The sequence below is a fragment of the Barbus barbus genome, assembly GCF_936440315.1.
Source record: "Barbus barbus genome assembly, chromosome: 31".
In the NCBI taxonomy this organism is placed as follows: Eukaryota; Metazoa; Chordata; class Actinopteri; order Cypriniformes; family Cyprinidae; genus Barbus; species Barbus barbus.
Genome location: NC_136759.1, coordinates 9,094,509 through 9,119,396, shown reverse-complemented (window position 1 = coordinate 9,119,396; position 24,888 = coordinate 9,094,509). Strand labels below are relative to the sequence as shown.

The following is a 24,888-nucleotide window of genomic DNA, read 5'->3' as shown; positions in this document are numbered from 1 at the left end:
TAATTAAGATAAGCACAGGGTTGCAGGGTGTTTTGAGACGCGATTCCTGCAAAGTCAAGTCAAGTCTGCTTTATTGTCAATTCTTCCACATGTACGGCACATACATACAGAGAATTGAAATTGCGTTACTCTCAGACCCTTGGTGCATACAGTTAACATTTAAGACACTGACAGTAGACGTTCAAATACGGATAAATACAGTTTAAACATGTACATACAACTATACAGATATACAATTGAGGACATTTGTAGAAAAATAAAGAAAGAGATAGATAAAGTGGCACAAGTGACAGGTGCTGGTCACGGTTTTTGGGGGGGGGGGGGGGGGTCGTAGTATCAGTATTCAGTGTTGCATGGGGTAAAAGAGGGGAGGGGGGGCAAGGACGGGAGGGAGTTCAGCTTCCTGACAGCCTGATGTATGAAGCTGTCCTTCAGTCTGCTGGTCCTCGCCTGGAGACTCCGCAGTCTCCTCCCTGATGGCAGCAGACTGAAGAAGCTGTGTGTCGGGTGGGTGGGATCGCCTGCAATGCGGAGGGCTTTGCGGGTGAGACGGGTGCTGTAAATGTCCTGGAGGGAGGGGAGAGAGACACCAACGATCTTCTCAGCTGCTCTCACTATGCGTTGAAGTGACTTGCGGCAGGATGCGTTGCAAGCGCCATACCACACAGTGATGCAGCTAGTCAGGATGCTCTCGATGGTGCCTCTGTAGAAGGTGCACATGATGGGGGTCAGGGCTCTGGCTCTTCTCAATTTGTGGAGGAAGTAGAGACACTGCTGTGCTTTCTTGGCCAGTGTTACAGTGTTGTTATTCCAGGATAGGTCCTCAGTGATGTGCACACCCAGGAACTTGGTGCTGCTCACTCTCTCCACAGTCGCAGTTGATGGTCAGAGGGGCATGCTGAGTGTGTACTCTCCTAAAGTCAACAACAATCTCCTTCGTCTTCTCCACATTCAGAGAGAGATTGTTGTCACTGCACCACCCGGCCAGGCGGCTCACCTCGCTCTTGTAGTTTGTCTCATCTCTGTTGCTAATGAGACCCACCACAGACGTGTCATCCGCAAACTTAATGAAGAGGTTGGAATTGTGTGACGGTGTGCAGTCGTGGGTCAGCAGAGTGAAGAGGAGGGGGCTCAGCACACATCCTTGGGGGGCCCCAGTGTTCAGTGTGATGGTGCTGGATGTGTTAATGCCGACCCGTACTGCCTGAGGTCTTCCTGTCAGGAAGTCCAACAGCCAGTTGCACAGAGAGGTGTTGAGCCACAGCTGGACCAGTTTGTGATTGAGCTGTTGAGGGATGATTGTGTTGAATGCTGAACTGAAGTCTATGAACAGCATCCTGACATATGTGTCTTTTTTGTCCAGATGTGTGAGGGCTGGGTGGAGGGCACCATCGGTCGAGCGGTTGGACCTATATGCAAATTGGAAGGGATCCGGGGGGGGGCAGACTTGATGTGGTGCATGACTAGCCGTTCGAAGCACTTCATGAGAATAGGAGTGAGTACTATTGGACGCTAGTCATTGAAGCAGGATGGAGATGACTTCTTCGGGACTGGAATGATGGTGGTAGCTTTGAAGCATGTGGGGACAACGGCCTGATTTAATGAGATGTTGAAATGTCTGTGAAGACATCAGTGAGTTCTGCACAGTCACTCAGTACACGCCCAGGAATGTTGTCAGGACCCGGAGCTTTGCGTGCATTGATCCTGCTGAGGGATCTCCTCACTCTGTCTGGGGACAGCGCCATCACCTGGTCGCCGGGAGGAGGTGGAGCCTTCTGTGCAGTGGTGCTGTTTTGTGCCTCAAAGTGAGCAAAGAAGGCATTCAGCTCGTTCAGCAGGGGGATGGTGCTGTCACAGGTCTGTGGTGGGGGCTTGTAGTCCGTAATGGTCTGTATCCCCTGCCACAGGCTCCGAGTGTCTCTACTGTCGCTGAAACGATGAGCTATCCTCCTGGTGTACTGTCTCTTGGCCTCTCTGATGCTGCGGGATAGGTTGACCCTAGCTGTCTCCAGGCCCTCCTCATTTCCAGCTCTAAAGGCAGCGTTCCGAGCCTTCAGAAGTCTGTAGACCTCCCTTGTCATCCACGGCTTCTGGTTGGCCCTGACAGTGATAGACTTGGTGATGTACGCAGTGACAGTCTCCGAGTACTCTTGGAGGTGACTCAAACTGGATTACAGCTCGTCATGACTAATCTTAGATAAAAGGCACCAACTCTAAGGTGGACAAACTTACTATCAGTGTTTTAAAATCAACCATCCTTCAATAATTAAAGCGATGGTGCCAAAAGAGTTTGGCCCATCCACAAATCTAAAACTCCTGCCACTTTTCTCACTTTACTTTCAGTTGCTTGCTTCTCACGCCTCCAATTTTTGACCCTCCAGACCCAACATTTCCCAAACACTCACTGATCTACACTACCAAAAGTATGGACACACTTGACTGAATTTGTTTCTCACAGTAGCCACGTTTACATGTACACTTTTTTGTCATTCCGATTAAAATCACTCCGATTGAAAGATTTGGTGGACTGTTTACATGAGACGTTATCTAATCCGATATGGTGTTTACATGTGCCTGTGCTTTCGATTTTAGGATACGCTAATAGCCTACAGTGACAACAAAAACAAGTCACCAGAAGAAAAAACGCCCATATTTACATTAGTATTTTTAATAGCTGCTTGCACTTGCTTAGAATAAACAGCTAATATTTGAATCTTTTGCGTTCATTCGAGCACTCAGTCATATGGCCAGAACGCGATCATAGAAATAATACGCCCCTCTGTAATGCAGCTCTGAAATGAACTGAACTCTGATAGTACAAAGTTTTACTGTACAAATGGAACAAATACATGATTTCTTACCAAGACTTGCTGAACAATGAATCAAAGGAGCGTTGCTTTATGAACACAGGGAGTGATCGCAATGAGCTATATCACACATAACAAATGTGTTTTCGTACAATATTCATGGCGTGAGCATGTATAAATTCAAGCAGATCGGAAATTATTAATCTGTAATCTATATAAATACAAATGACAAAGGCAAATTTTGGTCAAGTTGTTTATTTTCATTGAGCTATACTTTCACTATCATTGTGTTGTTTCTAAGCTGAAAAGCAGAAAATTGCACTTCATTTCAGATCTGTTTTTCACCCCGGACATGAGAGCAGATTGTCCGTAACACAGCAAGCATTCTCCATTCTAATGTGTTTTTAACTGTATAATTAAAATTTTAACTTCATACCTCTACTATTACCCAGTCTCTACTGTAGTGTCGGTGTCCCAAGATCACAGAATGCACTGCGTCGCCGACATCACGTTCACGTTCTGACGACCCGACCTCTTGGCATCATGACGTAGACGCAAAGTAATCGGTTTAACGCGTTTACATGGTAGAATTTAAATTTTGTTAGTTTTATAGAATGGTTTATCCCATCCCTCTCAAACCGATTACAATTTCATTTGGTTTGGGCATTTTTATTCCGATTGAGGTGTTTATATGGAGCATTTTCATTCGGACTGGACATTTAAACCGATTACAATGCTCTGTGTAAACGCACCTAGTCTTGAGAAGCTTTTGATCTAAAGTTTTAAGCTTAAATGCATGAGATTGTTTGTTTTTTAGACAAATATATAGGAATTTCTTAACAAATATACTATTTATATATATATATATATTTAAATTGACGAATGGGGGAGGGGAACAAGTATGAAGCAATCATGTAAACTCAATACTGATTCCAATTAAATACTGTTTTAAAGCAGGGCTATCTACTTCAAAGGACCCACAATGTAAAACAGTTTTATATTTAACATGTTTGATCATTACCTAATATCCATATTTCATTTGTAATTTCATAATTGAATGTCTACAACCATTCTAAAAGGTGGAACATAGTAAAAATAAGGAATTAGGTGAGTCCAAACCTTTGACCGGTACTATATTGCATTCAGATAAATGTTTTACGCAACACAGGATAATCTGGCATGAGGACCCCATACCTTGCTCTTCAAGAGTGACCAGTGCCGTGCCTGTACCAAAGCGGTTCCAAGCAGTGCAGTTGTATCGAAGCTGGAAATCCTGGGCCAGAGTTTCTGAGAGGATTAGCGAGGAGAGGACCCCTTGGTCACTGTGTACTGTCTGCACAGAAAACCGACCAGAAGAACCAGATGACAAGATCATGTCTCCAAATGTCCACACCTGAGGAGAAAGAGATAGCAAGGTGTAAGGTACAGCAAGTGTTGTTATTCTCACATTTTATTTAAGCATGAAATGACAATTGCAATTTTGGTGATCTGATTATGAAAAGGAAAGAATGCAAAGACAAAAAAAAGTATTTCTTAAGCACCATTGAATCATTCACAATATGAACATGAACATGTGTTGAGCAAGTAAATAGGGTCAATTTTGATTCCAAGTTGAACTAAAATCTCATTATATATTCAAGCCTGGTCCGGCCAACACAACAGAACAACAATTAAAGACAAACATGTAAAGATTTATCACCCCAGAAGTAGACGTTTAATGTCATAAACTCAGTGTCAGAGATTGGAATTTTTCTTGTGCTCTTTTACGCTGTCATGTCGAGCTGGCTTACCAACAGTATTGTGTCTCGGCTTGTGAAAAAGAGCTGTGTGAAAAACCGTGCAGGGAAGACAAGCAGCTCCTGTCTAGCAGCAGGTCAGTCTGAGATCTCAAAGCTACTCAGGGAGAGAGAACAAGCCATTGTTTCTTTACTTCACCTTTCTGGCAAAGAGGTGAAACAGCATGTCTGAGAAGTCTTCCCTTGACTGGCCTCAGGTGACGAAATAACAGCCAATGAAACCCCGAATCCCCACCTGTCACCTGTTCCAGGATCAGGAGGGTTTTTTCTTTGTCTCTGATTCCTTCTTTGCATCAGCTGCTTTCAGTTACCCTTGCTTAACTTCCATCTGTCTCGGTGCATCTCTGTACTTTACCATTCTTCTCGATTTCTCTCCAACTTAGACCCTAATTATCCACTGAAAGGCCTTCCCACGTACGACTGGGTCATGGGAGGTCAGTGGTGCTACGCGCTAATTGCTCGCTGTTGGAAAAGAGCCTAGTGGGCCGGAGGTCTTCTCTGCAGACCCTGGCATTAGTGCAGTTCGCCTCTGCACGCTTGAGGGTGGAAAAGGTGAGATACAGGATCAGCCCTCTCATCGAGCACTCTCTAATAGGGGAATGGGGCTGTGTAGCTGTGCTTGTGTGTATTTGTGTGGGTGTCATATATGGAAAGAGAGACAGGAGCAAGGAAAGAGGAGACTCGCATGAGATCTTGTTGCAGGGAGAGGGGAAGGGAGCTTGAGTGTGTGATGTGCACACACCGAAAGCACCTGCTCAAGGGAAAGGCTCACAAACAAGCTTGTCAGGAATAAGGCTACACTAAGCATCAGATACCTAGCAAACACACACATACAGAAATAGGAGAATGTATACTTACAATCTTGTCAGGAGGAGGGCTGCTGCCCACTAGACACTCCAGCTTGCCCTTGGAATATTTGACGGCCTGCTGCGTGGCCTCAGTCGTGATGATGGGAGGGCCTGAAGTGTTGGTGTGAAAGAGAGAAATCGTACTGACTAAGGGTGCTAATGAAAGCAAAGGAAGACACAGAGCTGATGTTCCTTGTGTATTCAAGACCAAGTGCATGAGTCATGCACATAAATAAGTAGCTCATCGATTAGGGAAGCAATTCACTGATTAATAAAAAAAATTACAGCTTTTGTTCCAAACCCTAGTAAGCTAACCACAATTAACAAAATTGTGAAAGAACGATGGGAGAAAAAAATTAATGAGATAAAAAGACAGCATTTAGTTACCGTTGACAGTAAGAGTTACATCTCTCTCTGCCACACCAATCCGAGGCACGATGGCTTTGCAGGTGTATGTTCCAGAATCCTCTTGTGTAACTGCCTTCAGCTGAAGGGTGTTACTATTGCTGAGCACCTGTTAAATAAAATTAACAAGAATAGACTGGTCAGATCTGTAGCTATACCAAGACATTTCTCCACAGAAGTGACTACAGATATAGGCATCAGGCAAGAGTTTACCATAAACCACATGTCAATTTATACCTACTGATTAGCACACACCGAGTATAACTATACACTTTCTATCAAACGTCTGTATGACAGTGCCTGTCTATACATGTTTGTAATATTGATGGTTTCACTTTCTGTTAAAGCATTATCTTTCTAGCAAGTTGTGGAATGAAAATCATTACAGCATGTCAATATTTCCACAGGATGAAAATGGGAAGATTGTGTAGAGATACAGTGAGTTTTTTGTTCCAGACACATCAAACCGTGGCCCTCAGAGATGGCTATTACCATTTGCACCAGTCATCCATTTCATTGCTTGTGCCTCACACTAGAGAAAGACCAATGCCACCAATACCAAGGGGACAGCATTGACTCCGCCTGTAATTTCGTCTGCAGCAATCTTAATTACTGTCTAAAGCGCTCCAGCCTGGGTCCTCTGAGTCAACCCACTGCTCTAATTAAACCTACGACAATGGCAGTGTGGAATTTTCCGGAGTGTGAGCAGATACTTGTGCTCCTTTGCCTCTGGTGCATTGGTACACAAGCAGCGGTCACTTGTTAGAAGCCATTGATCATTAGAGCACCCCCTTCCCCTCCTTCCCCCTCTTGACGCCACCAAACTGTGATTAATCCGTTTAGCACTCGCCTCGATTTTTCATTCGCCAGCACTCATCGAATTAGCCAATTAATCCATATCTTGTGGCAATGAAATAAACGCTCTACTTGTGGATCAGATCGGCCCATACTCAGGAAGGGCTGGGTGGAGGGATGTAGTCATGGCAAAATTAACTGATTGCCTCATCAAAACCTTCTGGCTTTTCAGCCTTAGCCTCCCACTCTCTCTCTCTCTCTCTCGCTCGCTCTCTCTCTCCCTCCCCCCTCTCTTTTTCCTTCCTCTCTTGCTTTTTGTTTGCTTTCTCAGGCTCTTTATGAAATCTGATTAAGCAGCAGCAGAGAAACACTTACAGCAGAATAGGCTGATGCATTTCACACATCTACTGGAGCTAAACTTTCATTTTAAACTAGCAATCACTATCCATTTGCCGAACTCCTGCAAATGTGCCGTAAACAGAAATGTCATCCATTAACCATCCAGCTCTGAGCAGACAATCATTTTATTTTTCCTGTATAGACAGGGGTTAAATTTGGAGGTGGGTGATTCTGGTGCCCTAGATGAGATGACATGAGCTTGTTTAATGAATCGTTTTTGACTGAATAAACTTTTGACTGAATGGAATGTGTGCACTGGGTCAAATAAAAACTGGACTGGGGTAAACAAAAGATTGTCAAACAAAACAAGTTTTTCTGACTCCTTCCATACCCTAATGAAAATCAATATCCATCTAGAACTCATACAATGATTCAAACAGGATTGACAGTTGTTAAACAGATGGTGTGCCATATTTAGGAAGAAGAGAAGAGGTCCCCATACCACACTGGAGCCTTGTTTAGTCCAGGCCAGAGTGAGGGGAGGGTTGCCTGTCCATGAACATGTGAAAGCAGCATCCATCCCTATGTCCACTGTCTGGGGTTTCGGTTCTGTCAGTAACCTGGGACCAACTAAAAATAAAAGATGTGGATTCCCATTGTTTTAGTACATTTCATTAGAGTATGTCTTTGTGTGAACAAAACAAAAATTAAGCCCATTACAGTGTTCTCATCTGCAGCCTTATTAAGAATACAAGTAGGAAACAAAGGTCATTCCAAGGAGAGAATGTGGGAGGTACATATGGCTCTATATTTTTTAAGGAAACGATGTGACTGTGTATTGTTTACTTCTTACTTGTATATGAAAATTTTTAACGTTTAAACATTTATGTAAGAGACTGATTATACCTGAACACCACTGTTAGACTGTACTGGATGAAAATACATCTTATTTAACAGGCACTCCACATCTAAATCTGAATGTCCAAAATATGTGGCCACAACTAAAAAATGGTTAGTTACAAACTGATGTCATTTATCAAGCACTTTCTATTCAATGTTACTTATAGTACAACAAACATCTCTAAAGGGTATCCTCTTGATTTTAAGGACTTTATTAATTTCCTTCTTTAAAATACAGATTGAAAATCTCCAATATTGCTTTAATATTTTATTACAGAAGTGGATAACCACATGAGTACTTACACTGTACATCCACCAAGGTGCTGACATTAGTACTTCCTACTGAGTTGGACACTTCGCAGGACACTGGGTCTGTGAAGTAAGAGTGGTCTACGGTCACCTCCAGGCTGTCACCATTGGCCTCTGAGATAGGAACCCCACCTTTGGACCATCTGTTTGTAACATGAACATGAAAATTAATTTATTAGATTCACTGGTACATTCTTTGTGATGTTTCACCCTATACAGTAACAACTCTTATTAACACCAAACACTGAAGCAACTGTGCACAAAGCATTTGATCTGAAATTTATATCCAATTTGGGATTTACTCTAAAACCTAAATCTGATGGAGTGGATGATCTGGGATTATGCATTGAGTCTGTTGTGATATTAGATGTGCTTACCTGTAACCTGTGATCTCAGGGTTGGCAGAGGCAGAGCAGATGAACAACACTTTTGCTCCCTCCATCACCGTCTGAGGCTGAACAGAGAGAGTCACAGACGGAGGATCTGGAAGGAAACATGCAGGATTATATTCAATGCAGCAACAGAGGCTTTACAAATTCTTCCCAATGACTTTACTGCCAAGCTCCAGGTGTGTAAATCTAAGTCACAATCCTTTTTAAAAATCTATTCCCCTGTCCAATTATACGTATTTTTACTATAAAAAAACTTGCATATAAATAGGCAATTGTACAGTGCCATGTAAACATATTTAAACCGAGTCTCATATTTACTGAATCACTAATCTTGCACTGAAATACCACTCTCTGTGGTATATTTAATGTGACAAATATAGAACACTTTTGTTTTATTCATGTATTTTCCCCCCCAATGAACCCTACTTTTTTATTCTGAATACCCTTACGAAAAAAATAGTTTTTTCAAGTGTACTATTGGTCTACTTCTTTTAAACTAAATATAGGAAAGTATACTTTTTATGTACTTTGCATCAAAACTGTAACATTATGGAATAACATGTCACCAATGAAGAGGTAATAATGACTGTCAAGCTTTGGGGTGTTGATCGACTCCATCTACGTTTTGATTATCATTCTGAATCCAATTCATAGTCTTTTTTCAGCTTTTTGTTCAAAATGTTGTTTATTTCTTGATTTTTTATTTATGAAACTTACCCACATTCAAGTGTTAAAAAAATAATGCATGAAGCTAGAATACAATGTTTCTGTTTACAAGCAGATACCCCGTTCAAATTAATACCTAATAGGGACATAGTAGTATACTTAAAGTATGACTTAAAGTTCAGTTTAAAAATTACAAGTATACTTTCAGTATAAAACTACTAAGCTAGTAGTTTACTGAGACTATACTTCAAAGTGTACTAAAAATGCTACTACAAGTATTTAATTACTAAACTATCAGTATACCTATAAGTTCACTTTTAGTATAATTGTAGTACAAGCTAAAAACATTGATGTAAACTAGTTGTGTACTCAAAGTTTACTACTGTTATACTTAAAAGTATACTTTTATATACTAGAAAGTGGGCCAATTTAGTCCCAAGGAGTATTGAAATAGAAATACACTTACAAGTATTGTACTAGTACACTGAAATTTGTGTACTTACTACATAAAGTATACTTACAAATATACTTGAACTTTACTTAAGTATACTTAATAAAATAAACTGAAGTATACTGTTTTTTGGTTAGTGTACATTAAAACACAAAAAGCACATGTCATTTTCAAGTATTAGGAATATATAGAAAAAAAAAAGCATTTGGCTGTGGCTGCATAAATGAAGTAAATACCACATAATCTTCATCACAGAAAAAATGCATAAAAACTACTCACGCTGAACACTGATGGTAACTGAAGTTTGGCGACCTGCAGGGGCGGCAGGGTTTAGGACCCTGCAGGTGTATGTACGTCCAGAATCGCTGTCCTCAGGCACCATGGGTAGCATGCTAACCGCTGTTTCTCTCTTTCCATCCTCCATCAAAGTCTGAAAAGACAGTGATACGGTGTGAAACCAGTGAAAAAACTGAGACAGTATCAGTGCTGGTGGAAGAAATTGCTGTAGCGCTCTGAAAATATAATGCCTAAATGAAATGTTCTGAAAATAATGTCAACGGCAGCTCTTAACAAAACTATCCATAATTTCTGCTAGGTGTGACACCTTTTGGATTCAAATAAGAAGAGATATTTGACAGACAGCGTGGCTAGTAAAATGATATTTCACCCTAATGGTCGGTGTACTTCAGATACAAAACACACAGCTGTTTCTCTCATCTTGTTATCACTGTTAAAATCACACAGACATGATAATCCTAATCTAATTGTCCTATATTTCCTGATGCAAGTCCTAATTTAATAAGGAATTCCCATGATGCCCGTAATCCCATTTGAGCTCATGTCTGTGCCAGCACCGTAGGCTGAGCATTGCAGAGAATTAAAGCCGCCATCAGTTTAGCGAGGCAGGTGAGCGTCTGTGTTTTATGACACTGCCAGGCCCTTTCTGCCGTTAGCACATTTTCACAAAGATCTGTCTATCAGCTCTTCCTGCTGCACATCATCTTCAAAATCTATTTATTGTGTGTGAGAAATCGATATGCCTAAGTGGGGAGAGGTGTACAGTCTAGGTGAATTGCTGCCCACTGAATGTACAAGATGGCCTTAATGGAGGATCAGGCGCAGTTTTAGATTTGGGACGATTGGAGGAGGAGTGAGGCACAGAGTGCTGTACTGGGGCTGGAGCATTATGGGAAGACAGTTCCCTGGAGAGCCTGGGGGGCGAATCGATGGCAGGTCACGCGCTTAAACTCCGATGCGTTGAAAGCATTTTTACGCTAGATCGAGTCACGACGCCGCTTGTCATCAGCCTTACCACTCACTGTCCTTTTCTTATTGCTCATCTGCTCTTTCCCACTGACTTGCCCCCCTCTGTCTACCTTTTTCGCATTACTTCACTTTGTTCTTCATGTGGCTTTCCATCTCGTTTTCTTCTCCAGCTTAAATCAAAATGGCTTTGAGCTTTCCACCTCACTCTTAAACAACCTGCTCCTGTGTTCATTTTTCCCTCATCTACTTTCCGAGTTTCATCTGTCTTTCTTTCTCTCTCACTTTCCTCCTCTTCCCTCGATTCACTGCTGGCTCTTGCCCCCTTAAACGTGTCGTTTAGTGTCGTTTAGCGTGGTCAGAGAGCATGACAAATGTGACACTTTCGCAGTTGCAGCCGGTTCATGCTCCACTGCACTTCCCATTGTGCTTCGGCATTGTTGTGGCTGATTTCCCCTCTCTTCTCCCTTTCTTTCTTTCTCTCTCTCTCTTTTTCCTCTCTTACTCCCTCTCTCCCTCCTTTGCTCTTTCTCTCTCAGCGGAAACTGTATCAAACGCTTATGCCTGTCGGAGCTTTGACATGCTCCAGTTATGCTCGAGTATTAGAGCAACAGCGAGAGTGAGAGAAAATAGAGGCACAAAAGGAGGCAGCTTGCGGTAGGGTGATGAGGATGAGATGTGGAGATATTGAATTCAAGAGGGTTTTCGCCACTTTGGGTGTGCATTATGTGGTGGAGCTAATGTGAAGGACAGGTATGGGGCAAGACACAGATCCTCAGTTGTTATCAGCCATAGTGACTCTCACGTCTGCCATAAAGACTGATGTGTCCACAATCTCACCTTTGAGTAGATGGCATCATGCATTATCTCTCCATCTCGATACCAGGTAATCTCTGCGGCAGGTTTGGCTCCAGATGCCCGGCATGTCAGGTTATGAGGTGTATGAGCTTTGAGACGGACTACTGGCCCTCCCTCCACTATGGGATCTGAAGGTGGCACTGAAAAATAATTGGACAGGTTTTTTATCTTCAAGAAAAAAAACATTAATACTACATCATATTTGTTTTTATCTGTCTTTCAGATGTGGAAGTCTATGTCAGTTCCACCCAATTAACCTGAAATGTACATGTGTCCAGTCACTATGGGAACCCACGAGTGGCATACATCCTATTATATATTACATGTATTGTATTTTCATATGTAAAGCCACACACTAAACCCTTCCTGACTGCAGTGCAAAATCATTTAATTCTGCCAGTTTGACCTATACAGAACAAGCTGGTAATGCAGAGAGAGATCGAGAGAGATTGGCTTTCTCTGAAAAGAGGTTAAGACAGTACTCATGCCCTTTTAACATGGCTGAGATTTGCCATAATGCGTCTATTTACAGGCACTCCGCCGCAGGCCTGTTTCATCTGAATTACTGATTTGTTCATTTGTTTGCATGCCTGTGTGCAAGCCTTGGGCAAGTAGTGTCTGCCACCTTTGATGACGGTGTCCATCTCGCAGTACGCACAGAAGCACGCAAAAAAATCTTTCTGTGGTACACACTCTTCCATCTGTCCTGTTCCTTTTCTCCGAACCAATTTCTGTTTTTGAATCAGAATTGTCAGAGGTCTTTTCGCTGGTCTTGTTCAGGCGCTAATGGAATCCGTGCGCGAGGTGATTCTAATTTCCATGTGGATTCCCTCGACTGCACTCCTGCCGTTGACTTCTTTGACTCTGTTGGATTGCTTTGGTCTCATCCGGCTGCATTGATTTCCCCACATGCCCCTACATGCACATACACACATGAACGCTCACATTCACGTGCACACACACACACCTCATTCCCTGCACACAGGAGCTGGCATATTCGCTACGCTCTAGTCTGGGAATTTGAAGTGCGCCAAACATCGGCAGTGTGCACAAAGGCTATTGTTGTAGCCCTACTTTTCTTCGGTGAGTCTGTGTCTGTGCCAACTTTGTTCAATTAGAGGCAGAATTCTTTTTATTGTACAGTAACAAAATTGGCCTTTCTCACTCTCATAGTGCTAAATCTTTAACGTCTCGTATTTTCAGCCCTTGATATGCTTACATGCTTACTGCAGGGGAATTCTATGTTTTTCAGGTACTATAAAACACGGCTGTGTCAAAGTTCGGCCACCAGGTGTCAGCAATGTAGCACTGAGCTAAAATCCCCAGTGACCCCCCCCCCCCCCCCGGTCCCCACCCCCCCCACCCACTGTCGCTAAATGCCGGAGAATATGTTGATCAATCACATTGCGTTAATGTAAAAGCAGCCCTGCGGTTGATGAATTCCGTGAGTCACTGTAGAATGTGCTAACTGTGCAGACTTTGACTTTTAACCATTCACGCAAGTCATTTGTGACTGCTGCAATCACATTTCCTTGGCCCTTCACCGTGTTAAGTGTCAGTAGGCTAGAGAGAGAGAGAGGGAAAGAAACAGTGAGGTGGGGGTTGGATAATTTCCTCAGTGTTTCTGTCGACTCAGTTTCACTGTTTGAAAAAAAACGAGTTCTGTTGTGGTGTGATTTAAAATTGTGAATAAATAATGAAGGCTTGACTTATGATTGCATGGGGGTGGGATCTCTGAAGTGTTTTATGCGGAGCAGAGAAATTTGCAGTGTTACGCATTTGAGGTAGTATTTTAAATACTGTTAATGAAATTGGGGACTATGAGGAATGCTCTATTCCCCCCGCTTTTAATCAGCTGCAGGAGAGTTGTATCACAGTGGTTTCTTCTCACTCTCAATCACACTCACTCACTCATATCACACACACACACACACACAAGAGTTCTTACCCAGCACCGTCAGTTTGGCTCTGTGTGATCGCAGCCCAGCCTGCGTAGCTTGACACTCGTAGACCGCATCATCGCCAAGCTCAGCTGAATCGATCACCAAGCTGTGCTCTCCTGATAGCGGGTCTCCCATCAGAGAGTAACGTACCCAACCTGATCCACACAAAAATCACTATTTAAGATATACACACACATATTGCCATCACAGATAGGGCCAGTTTTGAGACACTAGTCTATGCACATTAAAATCTCTGTGTCACTTGGTCAGCTGCAACATGTGAGATGCCTCGCTTATGCAGCCAGCCAACAGAGATTACCCTAACTGTCCAGGTTGTTGCCTTCAAAGCTGCTGGGGAAATCATTTTAAATGTCAATGCATGACATGAGCGTTGATTGATTCTCCACCTCAGCCTTAGCAGACGGCTGAGATGATTAGACAAATTAAACGCTAGTTTGCATTAGCCGTGGTGTTTGTTTGCCTTCCTGTTTTTTCACTCAATACAGCTGAGGAAGTGAGGTAGTGACATTATTCAAACACACATCCGCTGCAGAGAAGGGATTCTGGCCTTTATCTGCCAATCTATGATTGGTTTTAACTCCCAGTTGTTAATTGGAAAGAAAAAGATGAAGATAAGAGAAAAATAAGTCTTGGTAAATGGACTTCAATAAGCATTGTGTACCTCCTGGGGGAACGGCATCATTTCTGCCTTGCTACTTGCTCTAAATTTGGTTGACATATAGGAAAGTGGGTTTCTAGCTAATTACAAACCAGTGCACCATTTAGAAGCACCTTGAAAATTAATTACGTTGACTTCATTTTTTCCCCTTTCAACTCAATTTTCAAAACCAACTCAGTGTTAAAAAGCACTGTTGAATGGAATGACTGACTAACTTCATTCAGACAATTTTTCCTTGTTTGTTTGGGCCCTATAGAATTCTTACCGGGTAGGTCTCGTTCACCGCCTAGCGCCAAGCCATCTTTGGTCCACTGCACCATGCCCCGGTATCCCACAATCACACAGGGCAAGGTTACTGATTGGCCAGCAACCACTACTTGGTCCTGGGGCTGCTGGGAAAAGTAGGCTGCTTGAGACACTGCAGGAGGAAAACACACACACACACACAAAAACATTAATACCTTGGTTGTTGGTTGCTGGTTGTTGTTTGATATTGTGATGCAAATATGTATAATGAGCACAGTGGATCCATGTAGTTGGTCACAGGCTGTGCACATACATACATACAATACATAAAATAGGTCTTTATGTGCACAGTCTGTGTGAACCCCAATGATGATTAAATTTACATCAAACATTGTAAAACTAAAGCATCCTTAAGGGCTTATGACTTCATAACATTGTTCAAATGCAATGACAGACTTCAATCTACCATGTCCTGATTTCAACAAACTGGTTAAATAGGCATGCCATAGCATTTATTCCGTTTCAGTTTTTTCTTTAAATGTAGAAGTGCCACTTTTCTTAGTATCATTCTGGCTCTGTGAAATGGACCAGTACCTAGTTGGATCACCATGGTAAACTGCAGCAAGACTCTCCCTCCTAATGCTGAAGTCTATCTGTCATTTTGCTCTAACCAGTCCAGCTTTCAGGTCAGTGATTTTGTACAGGGAGAGAGATGGGAAAGCACAGAACACATTAGTGCGATAGTATATTAGCGCTGAATCAGCAAGAGCCATTCCAGCTCACATTCACCATCTCTCTGCAGCTGGTAATACTCTTCCAGATACACAATGAAACACAATTTTCCTTGCAGTACCCATGCACTGGGCTCTAGGAACATATTACCCTTTTACACTGATCTAAAACCACTTTTCCTACCCAACAATCTTTTAAGTGAAGTTTCTCGACTGGTCACGCGCTGTGCAAGTTTATTTATTTATTAAGACCAGCGAGTGGCATTTCACTAACTGATTGATGCAGAAAAGGCTTATGTTGCATCATCTTCTGGTTGGAAGGAAAAAAAAAAAACACAGTCCGTTACACATTTTACAACAGTTTGGCTTTCTGCAATTGGCAAGATGTCTAGGCGTCAGCTGGTCATGACTTATTTAACTCTTTCCTATGCCCATATGGCAACCTGCATAGAGTGACATGGAAAACGATATCCTGTTGAGCCAGAGAATCTGTTACCACTTCCCAGGGCGGGGGAAGTGGTGTTTTTCAGTAAAATTGTATTTTAAACAATCAAAGGAGCTTTCAGCGTCCTATGAGAGCCATCCGTAGCGGGCTGAGAAAGGCACCTGCCACCTCACTGCCTTCCCTCTATTTAGGCTTTGCTGCCATATTTCTTTCTCCTTTTTAAACACTTTCTGCTCCGTCTTTTTTGCATAATTTTCATAGAGGCTCTCCATCCTACTGAAAATAATAAACGCACCCAGACTAAACAACAAACAGCCTTCTCTCTCTCACTATCCCAGTCACTTTTATGTACACACACGGCCTTCTCACACACATTTCTGTGTTTCTCCATTGCAAGAGCTTCATGATTGGATCTGGTGCATCATGAGACCTCTTGAAAGTAGAAAGATGGCAACCAGCCAGAAGTAACTAATCCATTCACATGAGATTTCAGAGAAAGTGAGGGGGAAAAAGAGAGGTTTTAGAAGGGGAGGGCTGTTACTGGTTCTTCAAAAAGAAATGGACCGTCCCCCAATTTTTTCTGTCTTTCCTCCTCTTTCTTTGCCCTTTTATTTCTGTGTGGTTAAATAGGAGAATAGGGTGCTAGTGGTGGATAAAGAGGGATCTATTCAGCTGGTGTTAAACCCCTCTGAAACTTCTCTCTTTGGGCCAGGGGTGTTTAAACAGACAGGGTAGGGGGCCCCACCCCAGGGGGGGCCAGCAAGACGGTGAAAGGAGGGCAACATACGGTGGCCAGAAACACACTATTGTCCTCTTGTCCCTTGGTTTTAATAGGCCTCTTCATTTCCAATCAATCCTGCTAAATGCAAGTTTAATAGCTTTTCAATAGCGGCTTTTCCCCCCCTGAGGGAGCCCAGGATTTTCTTTCTCCTCCATCCTCTCTCACTCTCTGTTGTTTTCTCACTTTCTCTCTCTCACTTCATCATTCTCACTGCATTTATTTGAGCTGAAAAGGGGCTTCCGAGCTTGGCTGACAGAGTTTGGTCGAGACTCAATTATCCACTCCATCAAGGGGTGCAGTAAAGACCATCCACCCCCCTAACCTCCTACACAACCCCACACCAGTGTTCTCTCTCAAAAACATAAGCTTTCTTTCCCTCTGAGGCAAAGGCCAGTGCAGATTTCAGGTCTTTTCAAACTTGCTCTTTTCTCCCACTTGTGCTGACAGTCCTCTTTTCTTCTCATGAGGATGGACACAACCAGACAGGAGAAGAAATAGAGTAGAGGGAGACACTGCAATAAAATGGAAGTACCAACTTTCTACTGGGCAGGCAATTTGGTTTGTTAAAACATAACTGACAAATAGCCATTTTAAAATGTAAATGTAAATGAAAGTAAGAGGGAAGAAAAAAAAATTGGCACCTACTATTTACTACCACCCTCAGATCCCCCTGCATCCAACAAGTGTCCCATTCCCTTGGGACCTCTTACTGAGAGAAGGATACCCTACCTAGTTTCTTCCCTATTTCACGATTCAAATGTTACTTTTAGTATTAAACCTTTTTTTTAGTTTAGTATTATTTTCATGCTATTGTATGTTATTGTGAAAAAAAATCTAAATTATCAGAAACTAAGTAGCAATTAGCTCTTTATTTTTGGAAACAGACTTATGGAAGCCCTCTATGACACATGAAGTATTTTTGACAATATTATTAGCGGCGGTATTTCTAAGCCAAGCCTTTAACTGTATGTTTATATAGAATCGTTCTTTTTTGAACAGTCCTGCCATCCCTGGAGCTCCACTTTTATGAGATATTGAGTCTTTTTACAGATACTGTAATTGTGTTGTGCTTCTGGGATTCTCCTTTTTGCATCAGGTACTGGATGAACATCGATTGCAATTAAAGAATCTTGCCCCAGCATCTAAATGTTTACGAGCTGTGATAATTCATCAGGATGAGCCAATGTTTAAGGGCTTTTGTACATTCAATAGTTCCTCTTTAGACCCCTCACTGAGTTGTGCCTCTGTGCTTTAATCACTCTCTCTCACACACACAAGACATTCACAGCTTGCATTGTTGCCCATTTACAAGTTACATACCCGTATCAGTGCACGCACCAGGCCGTATGAGCAAAACCAAAAGCATCTTTATTACCCTTGCAACGCATTTAGATATTCACACACACAAACCCACATATACAGCGAAACGAGTTCACACCACAGGAGTGATTCAGTGCTCTCCAAATCTTGCTTCAAGAGAAGCTCGACAAAATATCACGTCTGGTTAATGAGTCATTTCAAATTGGAATAATTCCTCCTTGCTGAATTAGCCAATTCTTTAACGGCATGTTAGCAGCTTAATTACATGAGTTCATTCCTGACAGAGAAGAGAGGGATGAAAGAAGGAAAAAAGACGAATAAAAAGGAGGAGGTGTTGAGATGAAGAGCAGCAATGGTGGGAGAGAATTTACTTTTTTTTTTTAAGGTAGACTCTTTTGAGGTTTTCTAAGCCTCTCCTGCTTAGAATGCCCTCAAGGAAAGAACAAAAACTGATTAAACACGGACAAAAGTTCATAAACGCTAAAGGAAAATGAATATAAAATATAAAAAAGGATAATAAATATTGTACTTGCATAAAGAGCAGGTCAGACAAAAGGCTTGGTATTAACATGGCTGTCTGGCTCATGCAATGTCATTACAAGGTACCATAACAAATAAAGAGGTGCGTGGGATAAGACAGAGAAAGCTGTCTCTAAAACCTACATTGTGATTTGCTCCACAGTGTGTGGCATCTGCGTGTGCCTGTGTGTTTACGCGTTCCCCCTTCCCCTAGTAACAAGGTCGCAACACACTTGGCCTGATACATTTTAATCCGGATTTTTTTCAAAATGGAATATCATTTCACAGCACTGGATGGAAGCAGAGAGGAGTGTGTGTTCATGTGGTGGCGTAAATAGGGCAGGCGTGCTGTGGGGATTGCGGCTCACATTTAGTTGCTACTTTGACACAGTGACTTTGTCTTTTTTTGTCACACGTTAAGTGCAGCTGCAGCTGGGCCTGACTTGAGCATGACATATTAAAGAGCTTTACTTTTTTCTCTCACTCTCCCCTACTTTCTCCAGGCTGTTTTTAGAGCCCAGGATGCGTCTGAGGAGAGTGCCATGCACTCTGCCTTACTGGGACGAACGGACGAACAGATGTTAGCAATGATCCCTCTCTGGTCTACCCTCGCTAGAGACAGCAGGGAGTCTTGATGGTATTAGTGAAAGTGTATGTTTGTGTGTGTGTGGCACTTGGTTTCGCCCCTGGCACAGTTGCAGATAAATCAGAATATTTATCCCATGTCAAGCCATATTTAGCCTTCCCTCAACCTCTTCACTGTTTGTTCTGACAACCCTGATTATAAACAGTGAAGATGTAGCAGGTTAATACAGCTCACATGGATTCATGATCATGTTAAAATCTATGTAGACAGATAGATAGACCAACACGGCTTTGCTTGCCAAAAACTTTTGTGCATCATTTCATTGTTGGATCGTTTCAACAAATGCAAGTGACCTGCATTTGAACACACATAAAGTTATATCTCAATCAAATTCATTCCACCATTTCCTGTCCTGTAAATTATAGAATTTAAGGCCAAAATCACTGAATTGTTCAATTCACCCTTTTCACAGCCTGCTCTTCTATTAAGTTCAAACAGCACCTTGAGCACTGTACTCAAGACTCGGAGATATGAATACGAGAGAAAGAAGGGTAAATGGGTGCAGTGGAAAAAGAGAAAACTAGTGTGAAAAAGTAACTTGCTGGAAATAAACAGGGCTGGCTAAAAGCGATCCATTGTGCCTGCTTCAGATAAGGCCACTAAACCCGAGCTGGAAAGAGCTGAGCTCCATTCTGCGCCATGGAATTATCCTTTTGTTTGGTGTGGGTAGACTTGTTTCATTCTCATTGTGGTGGGGGAGCGAGTGTTTCTGTGTGTGTGCGTGTGTGTGTGTGTGTTTGTGAAATAATTTTAGAACATGTGAAGATGTGTTATACCAAAGTCCTTGTAACAGTCTGCATTTGAAAAGTCTCCCTTGTAAACATAGCCATCTCCTCTACCTAATGTCCAAACAAACTGAGCCTAGGGCCACAGGTATTTGCTTCTGCAGTTTCAGAACCTGCCACATTTAATTCCTTTCTTCTCTCCTTCGTTCTTTCTTTTCCCGTTCGCCCGGTCTCATCTTCTGCACTTTATCTCCTGCCTCTAATTCCAGTCGCATCTTCCCCCCTTTCTTTCTCACTTTCAGTGTTGTTTTGTGTCTAAATTGCAGCCTAACAGCTTTTTAAGAGCTGTTTGCAGGGGTTTAATCCTCCTAGCCTCTTATTCAGTCAGCAGTCTATTGTAAGCATCCTGGCACGGTGCGAGACCCTTTTTAAAATGACCATACAGCTCATCCATCCATCACACCTTCTTCCTCTGTCCTTCCCTCTCTTCTTCTAGCCCCTCCAATCCCTTTAGTAAACCCCCATTTTTTCTTTTCCCGTCATCCCTCTCTCTTTTCTCCTGTCAGCCAGGCCTGATCCCCGGCATCAATGCTGAGCAGGGCCCTTTTCACAGTTACATAAGGTGTGACAAATTGTTGATTTGCCTTCTCCATGCCTGTTTCTGCTCCACTCTTCGCATTCCAGACACCCTGTCCATCTCTCACACCCTCCCTGTCCCTATCCTTTCTCTATTTATCGGCATGAAAATTTCAGGGGTTCAAGTCAGCCTGTCGAGAGAGAGTGAATCGGAGATGATGGGGGGTCTGCAACGGCAAGAAAAAACAGAGAATAGGACATAAGAGCTTCCAACAGGGGTGGAGAAGGCAAGAACAGGCTTCTGACAGGGCTCAAACAAGCCCATGCTTTTGAGAACGAATGAAGGAAATCTATAATCAAGCATCTCACCCTGCAGTTATTTCTTATTCTCTTGTTAGTGGTGTTTGCTGAGGAAATTTCTTTTAGTTAGGGTTAAGGATTTGCTGACTATGGACATGCATGATTTATATTTGCATTTGTTCATTTTATACAAAACGATGTGTAACCCTCAAATCATGTGGCTTGTTTGTGAGTGTTGTGCTATTGCTTTTCTAAGTAATCAGACTTAAAAGTTTTACTTGGCAAATGACAAAACTGGCAAGGAGGGATCTAAGCCATCTAGAGAACTGGGTCTAAATAAATAATCACCTAGAAACCATCCAGAACAACCTGCCAACCACCCAGAATACCCTTAACCACCAAGATTTGCGAAGGAAAAAAGTTTTAATCTTGGCCTGACAACAGCGGGTAACAATGACCACATCATCAGATCGTGTCAACCATACCAGCTCAGATAAGAAGGGTGATAAATAGAGAAATATGCATGTATGTGTGTGTGGTGCTTAGGTCCTCTACAGCGGAGTCTGTGTCTGTCACGCACTCCTCTCTGCTGTGCCGTGTCTCTGGTGAGCGTCAGAACTTTTCCAAGTGTCATTATTCCAGCGTTCCCATTCTCACTCTCCCACTTCAGAGTCTAAGAACTCCTCTACTCGCAGACGGAAAGCTCTCCACTAGGAACACAAAGAGGCTGGGTAGAAAAAAAAACTAGAGAGGGAAGGAAGAGGGGGAGGATGAGATTGTCTCTACACATCAGCCAACTGTCTTGACAAGATGTTGATTGAGCCAGTCTTGTCATTTCATTCCTGCAGGTCTCCTGGTATTTTCTGGAGACGGTTATTGCTGCTGCTCTCTCTTCTCTCACTCTACTTTATCTACTTTCCGTGCCTCCTTTCTCTAATTCTCTCTCTCCTACAGCATGCACCAATCTCACTTTATCTCTTTCTTGCTTGCTCTCTGTTGCTTAGTGTACAGTATGATCTAAGATCTAGTATGCTTTTAAATCATTAGCGTTGTGTGCTTTTTGCATAAATGTGTGGGTAGCTGTATGCACCAACGCCCACACAAAGATGGAAACATCTACAATCAGTCCGCCTCTGATGGGCCTCATTCACTGTGAGGAAAAATAAATAATAGGACAAATTAATAAATGAATAAACAACGCTTTTATATGCACTCTCGTTTCATTCCTTTGGCTGTGAAGTCGGGGTAAACAACACTGAGAAAAAGCAACACTGTAAATATGGCAAGATGATTAAAAATCCATAAAGTCAATGAAAAGATCACATTTAAACGTGTCCCCCTTATTCGCTTTTGTTGATCTCTCTGCCCTGCACTCACTTTCAAAAAACAAATGAAATGAAAACAAAGAAATCTAGCACTCATACTGAGCTACTGGAATGCCAGACTCAATGCCCTGGGGTGTCAATTAATTTAGTCTGGGGATTTGTGGCCTACACTTCCTAATTGAGCCCAGTGGAGGCCCCTGTGGCTCTCTGTGATAGGAGGAAGTGTGCTTCATAATTAATACGTTTTTTTTTCCTCATACTGTCTTTATTATTATTATTTTTTAATGAGGAAGTGATGTTGTAAATGTATGCATCTCATTACAGCAAAGAGGGCCATGCACTTTATTGGTCTAAATGCAGAGAAGAAAGGGAAAATAGCTGTAACCTCAGTTGTTAGTGGCATATTGAAGTCTGTGCATGCATGGGAGTATTTGTGTTGGAAAATAAAGAGAGATGGGTTTAATGAATACCTTGTTAGGTTTGTTCAATGTGTGTGCTTTTTTACCGCTTGGAGGTTAATGTGGCGCTGGCAGTTCTATTGAAGCTTTCTAATTTGATGTTTTTTCCTTTCTCCTTGAAATAGAGACTGGCCAAGGCTGAGTGTTGTTTTTGAAGACCACTGGTTTGTTTGATGTATGAGAGATTTATTTTCTGTTCTATTACAATTTCCCTTTAGCTTCATTCTGCCTGTTTTGCTTCCTTTCTTCCGACACCTATGTGGTGGCGACTTCTATCCGCATCACGTAATAGTATACAATTAAACAAACAGCTCATTCATCTCTCTGGGGAGGGTGGCATCGGCTGAAACAATGAGCTGCCTCTTCACCGGTGAAAGGGCTGACCCACGCTCATGGACGGCCTTCAAATCCGCCGTGATTAATCGATGTCTGTGGCTTTCTCAGTCACCACATTTTACATTTCCTTCCTCTGTCAAGTTAAGGTGGTAGGGGGTTGGGTAGTTTAATTAAAGACCAAACTTTCTTGTTCATCAGATTAGCCTGGACTCAAAGTGTTCTTTTAACATGACTGATGACTAAAACCCTCCAGAGCACAAAATAACGGGTCGCCAAAGATGATAGAAAAAGGATTGAAAAAATCTTACCTGCCGACCTCAATACAGCCTGGCTTGCTTAGTGCAAAAGAGAAGAGGGAGGGAGGAAGGGGAGAAAAAAAGTAATTTCCTGAAACTCCATTTCTTTGGTGGTGATTAGCAAAGAAGCGTAATTAGGCTGAAATGTGAAGTCAGGATTTTTTTTTTTTGGTCTTTATGGATTGAACCACTTCCTCTGGAAAAATCTGGCCCTGATTAATGAATGAATGATTAATGAGAGAACTAATAAATCAATTAATTATTAAGCAAGCACTATGAACAAGAGAAAAGGGAGGATGAGGATGAGGGAGAGATTGTGAACTTAGCCACACACAAATCGTATGAAAAACCTTTCGCTGAGCATAACCGTTATTCAGACAACAAAGTATTAGTTTCAGCCAAAATGTGACATTCTTAACTTTAGTTCTAGCCAAAAATGGGACATACGAACATTCGTTTTCACTGATTGGTGCCATCGTGTTTCAACAAGACAACAAGTTGTAACCCTGAATCGCAGAGATGGCAAATCTTCCTTCCCCACTTCATCCCTCCTTCCAACTTCCTACACCCTCCCCAGTTAACTAGGACACTCTATCAATCTTTGATAATAATTGGCGTGGGCTGTGGCTGCGAGACCAGCGACGGGAGAGTCGAGGCAGCACAGCAAGGCCTGATGTATGAAATGTGAGCCGTGCCAGTAACAATGATATACTGTAGCGTTTTCCAGTCAAGTTTGACCTTTTTTCCTCCGCTGATATTAATCGCTGCAGCGCCAGAATACATGCCTGATCTATTTCTCCCCCAGGAACCCCGTGCACTTTACAGTGCCGCTCTGGCCTCTCCATGTCTTTGCTAAGCTTTCTTTATCTCTCTCCCTTCTTTCTTTCCCTAAGACCTTCACACCAGGATGTGCCACCTGACTGTTATTTTATGATTGGATAGGTTTGTTGTGGCCTTTTAAAAAATGTGACGTGCCCCTGTAAACCTTCAACTCCCCAGTGCACAAGACCCAGCTTAAGCATAAGAGAACTTGCTTTGTGATAGCCAGAGATATAGATCTCTATGGTTTGACTGTGGCATTATTAGCTGAGCATCTGAGCAAGAGGAATGGACACTGAGCTTTTGAAGAGAGTCTCCTTGGGGCTTTGGAGCCGGGCAACCTACAGAAGAAGTCGAGAAAAAAGAGAAGGAGCCTCAAGGCTGTTTGGCAGGATTGTTCCTAGTTAATGTGATGGAAAATGCCAAGTCCCTCTCATGCTCTCTCTTTCTCCCTCTTTCCCTGTCCTCCTCCTTTTCATTATCTTCTTGTTGACTGGTGCTATGCTGCCAGTGTGGAATTGCAGATTTCCCCAGTCTCAATTGAGTGAAAAGAGCTTTGTCCCTCCATTTGGGGTGGATCATTGACTAGAGTTTGGGACATATGGTCGCTGTGTGCTGGCCCCTGCCTAGCACTGCTTAAGAATGTAGTGGGAGGGACACCTGGCCTCCCCGCTCTTCTTTATCACCTAGTGTGCCTAACTCAGCTAGTGGCATGATGAACTTAAACACTTCATTGTGTGTCTTCCTTTCGTTAGGGATTTTTTTCCACTCCTATCATCAGCTCTAAAAGTTAACTGGCCATGGGAGGAGTGCCGATAGCGATGGGTGCCGATAACCGACCCACATGTGTTGCATCAGCCATGCTATGTTGAAAAACCTCCTTCTTCTTAGACTTAAGCCCTGTTCACACCTGG

The 24,888-nt window shown here is 42.5% G+C and overlaps 1 protein-coding gene across 1 annotated transcript in view; it reads right to left on the bottom strand.

Annotated features, from left to right (window-relative positions):
- Positions 1–24,888, bottom strand: part of LOC306851551 (kin of IRRE-like protein 1) — a 44,350-nt gene that overhangs the window by 4,271 nt on the left and 15,191 nt on the right. Inside the window, exons 2-11 of the mRNA XM_079387863.1 lie at positions 14,717–14,869; positions 13,778–13,927; positions 11,812–11,969; positions 9,988–10,138; positions 8,577–8,682; positions 8,194–8,342; positions 7,493–7,620; positions 5,839–5,965; positions 5,462–5,562; positions 4,002–4,200 (exon numbers count right to left, since the gene is read on the bottom strand). Coding sequence (XP_079243989.1) covers positions 4,002–4,200; positions 5,462–5,562; positions 5,839–5,965; positions 7,493–7,620; positions 8,194–8,342; positions 8,577–8,682; positions 9,988–10,138; positions 11,812–11,969; positions 13,778–13,927; positions 14,717–14,869 — 1,422 coding nt within the window. The remainder of the gene's footprint in view (positions 1–4,001; positions 4,201–5,461; positions 5,563–5,838; positions 5,966–7,492; positions 7,621–8,193; positions 8,343–8,576; positions 8,683–9,987; positions 10,139–11,811; positions 11,970–13,777; positions 13,928–14,716; positions 14,870–24,888) is intronic.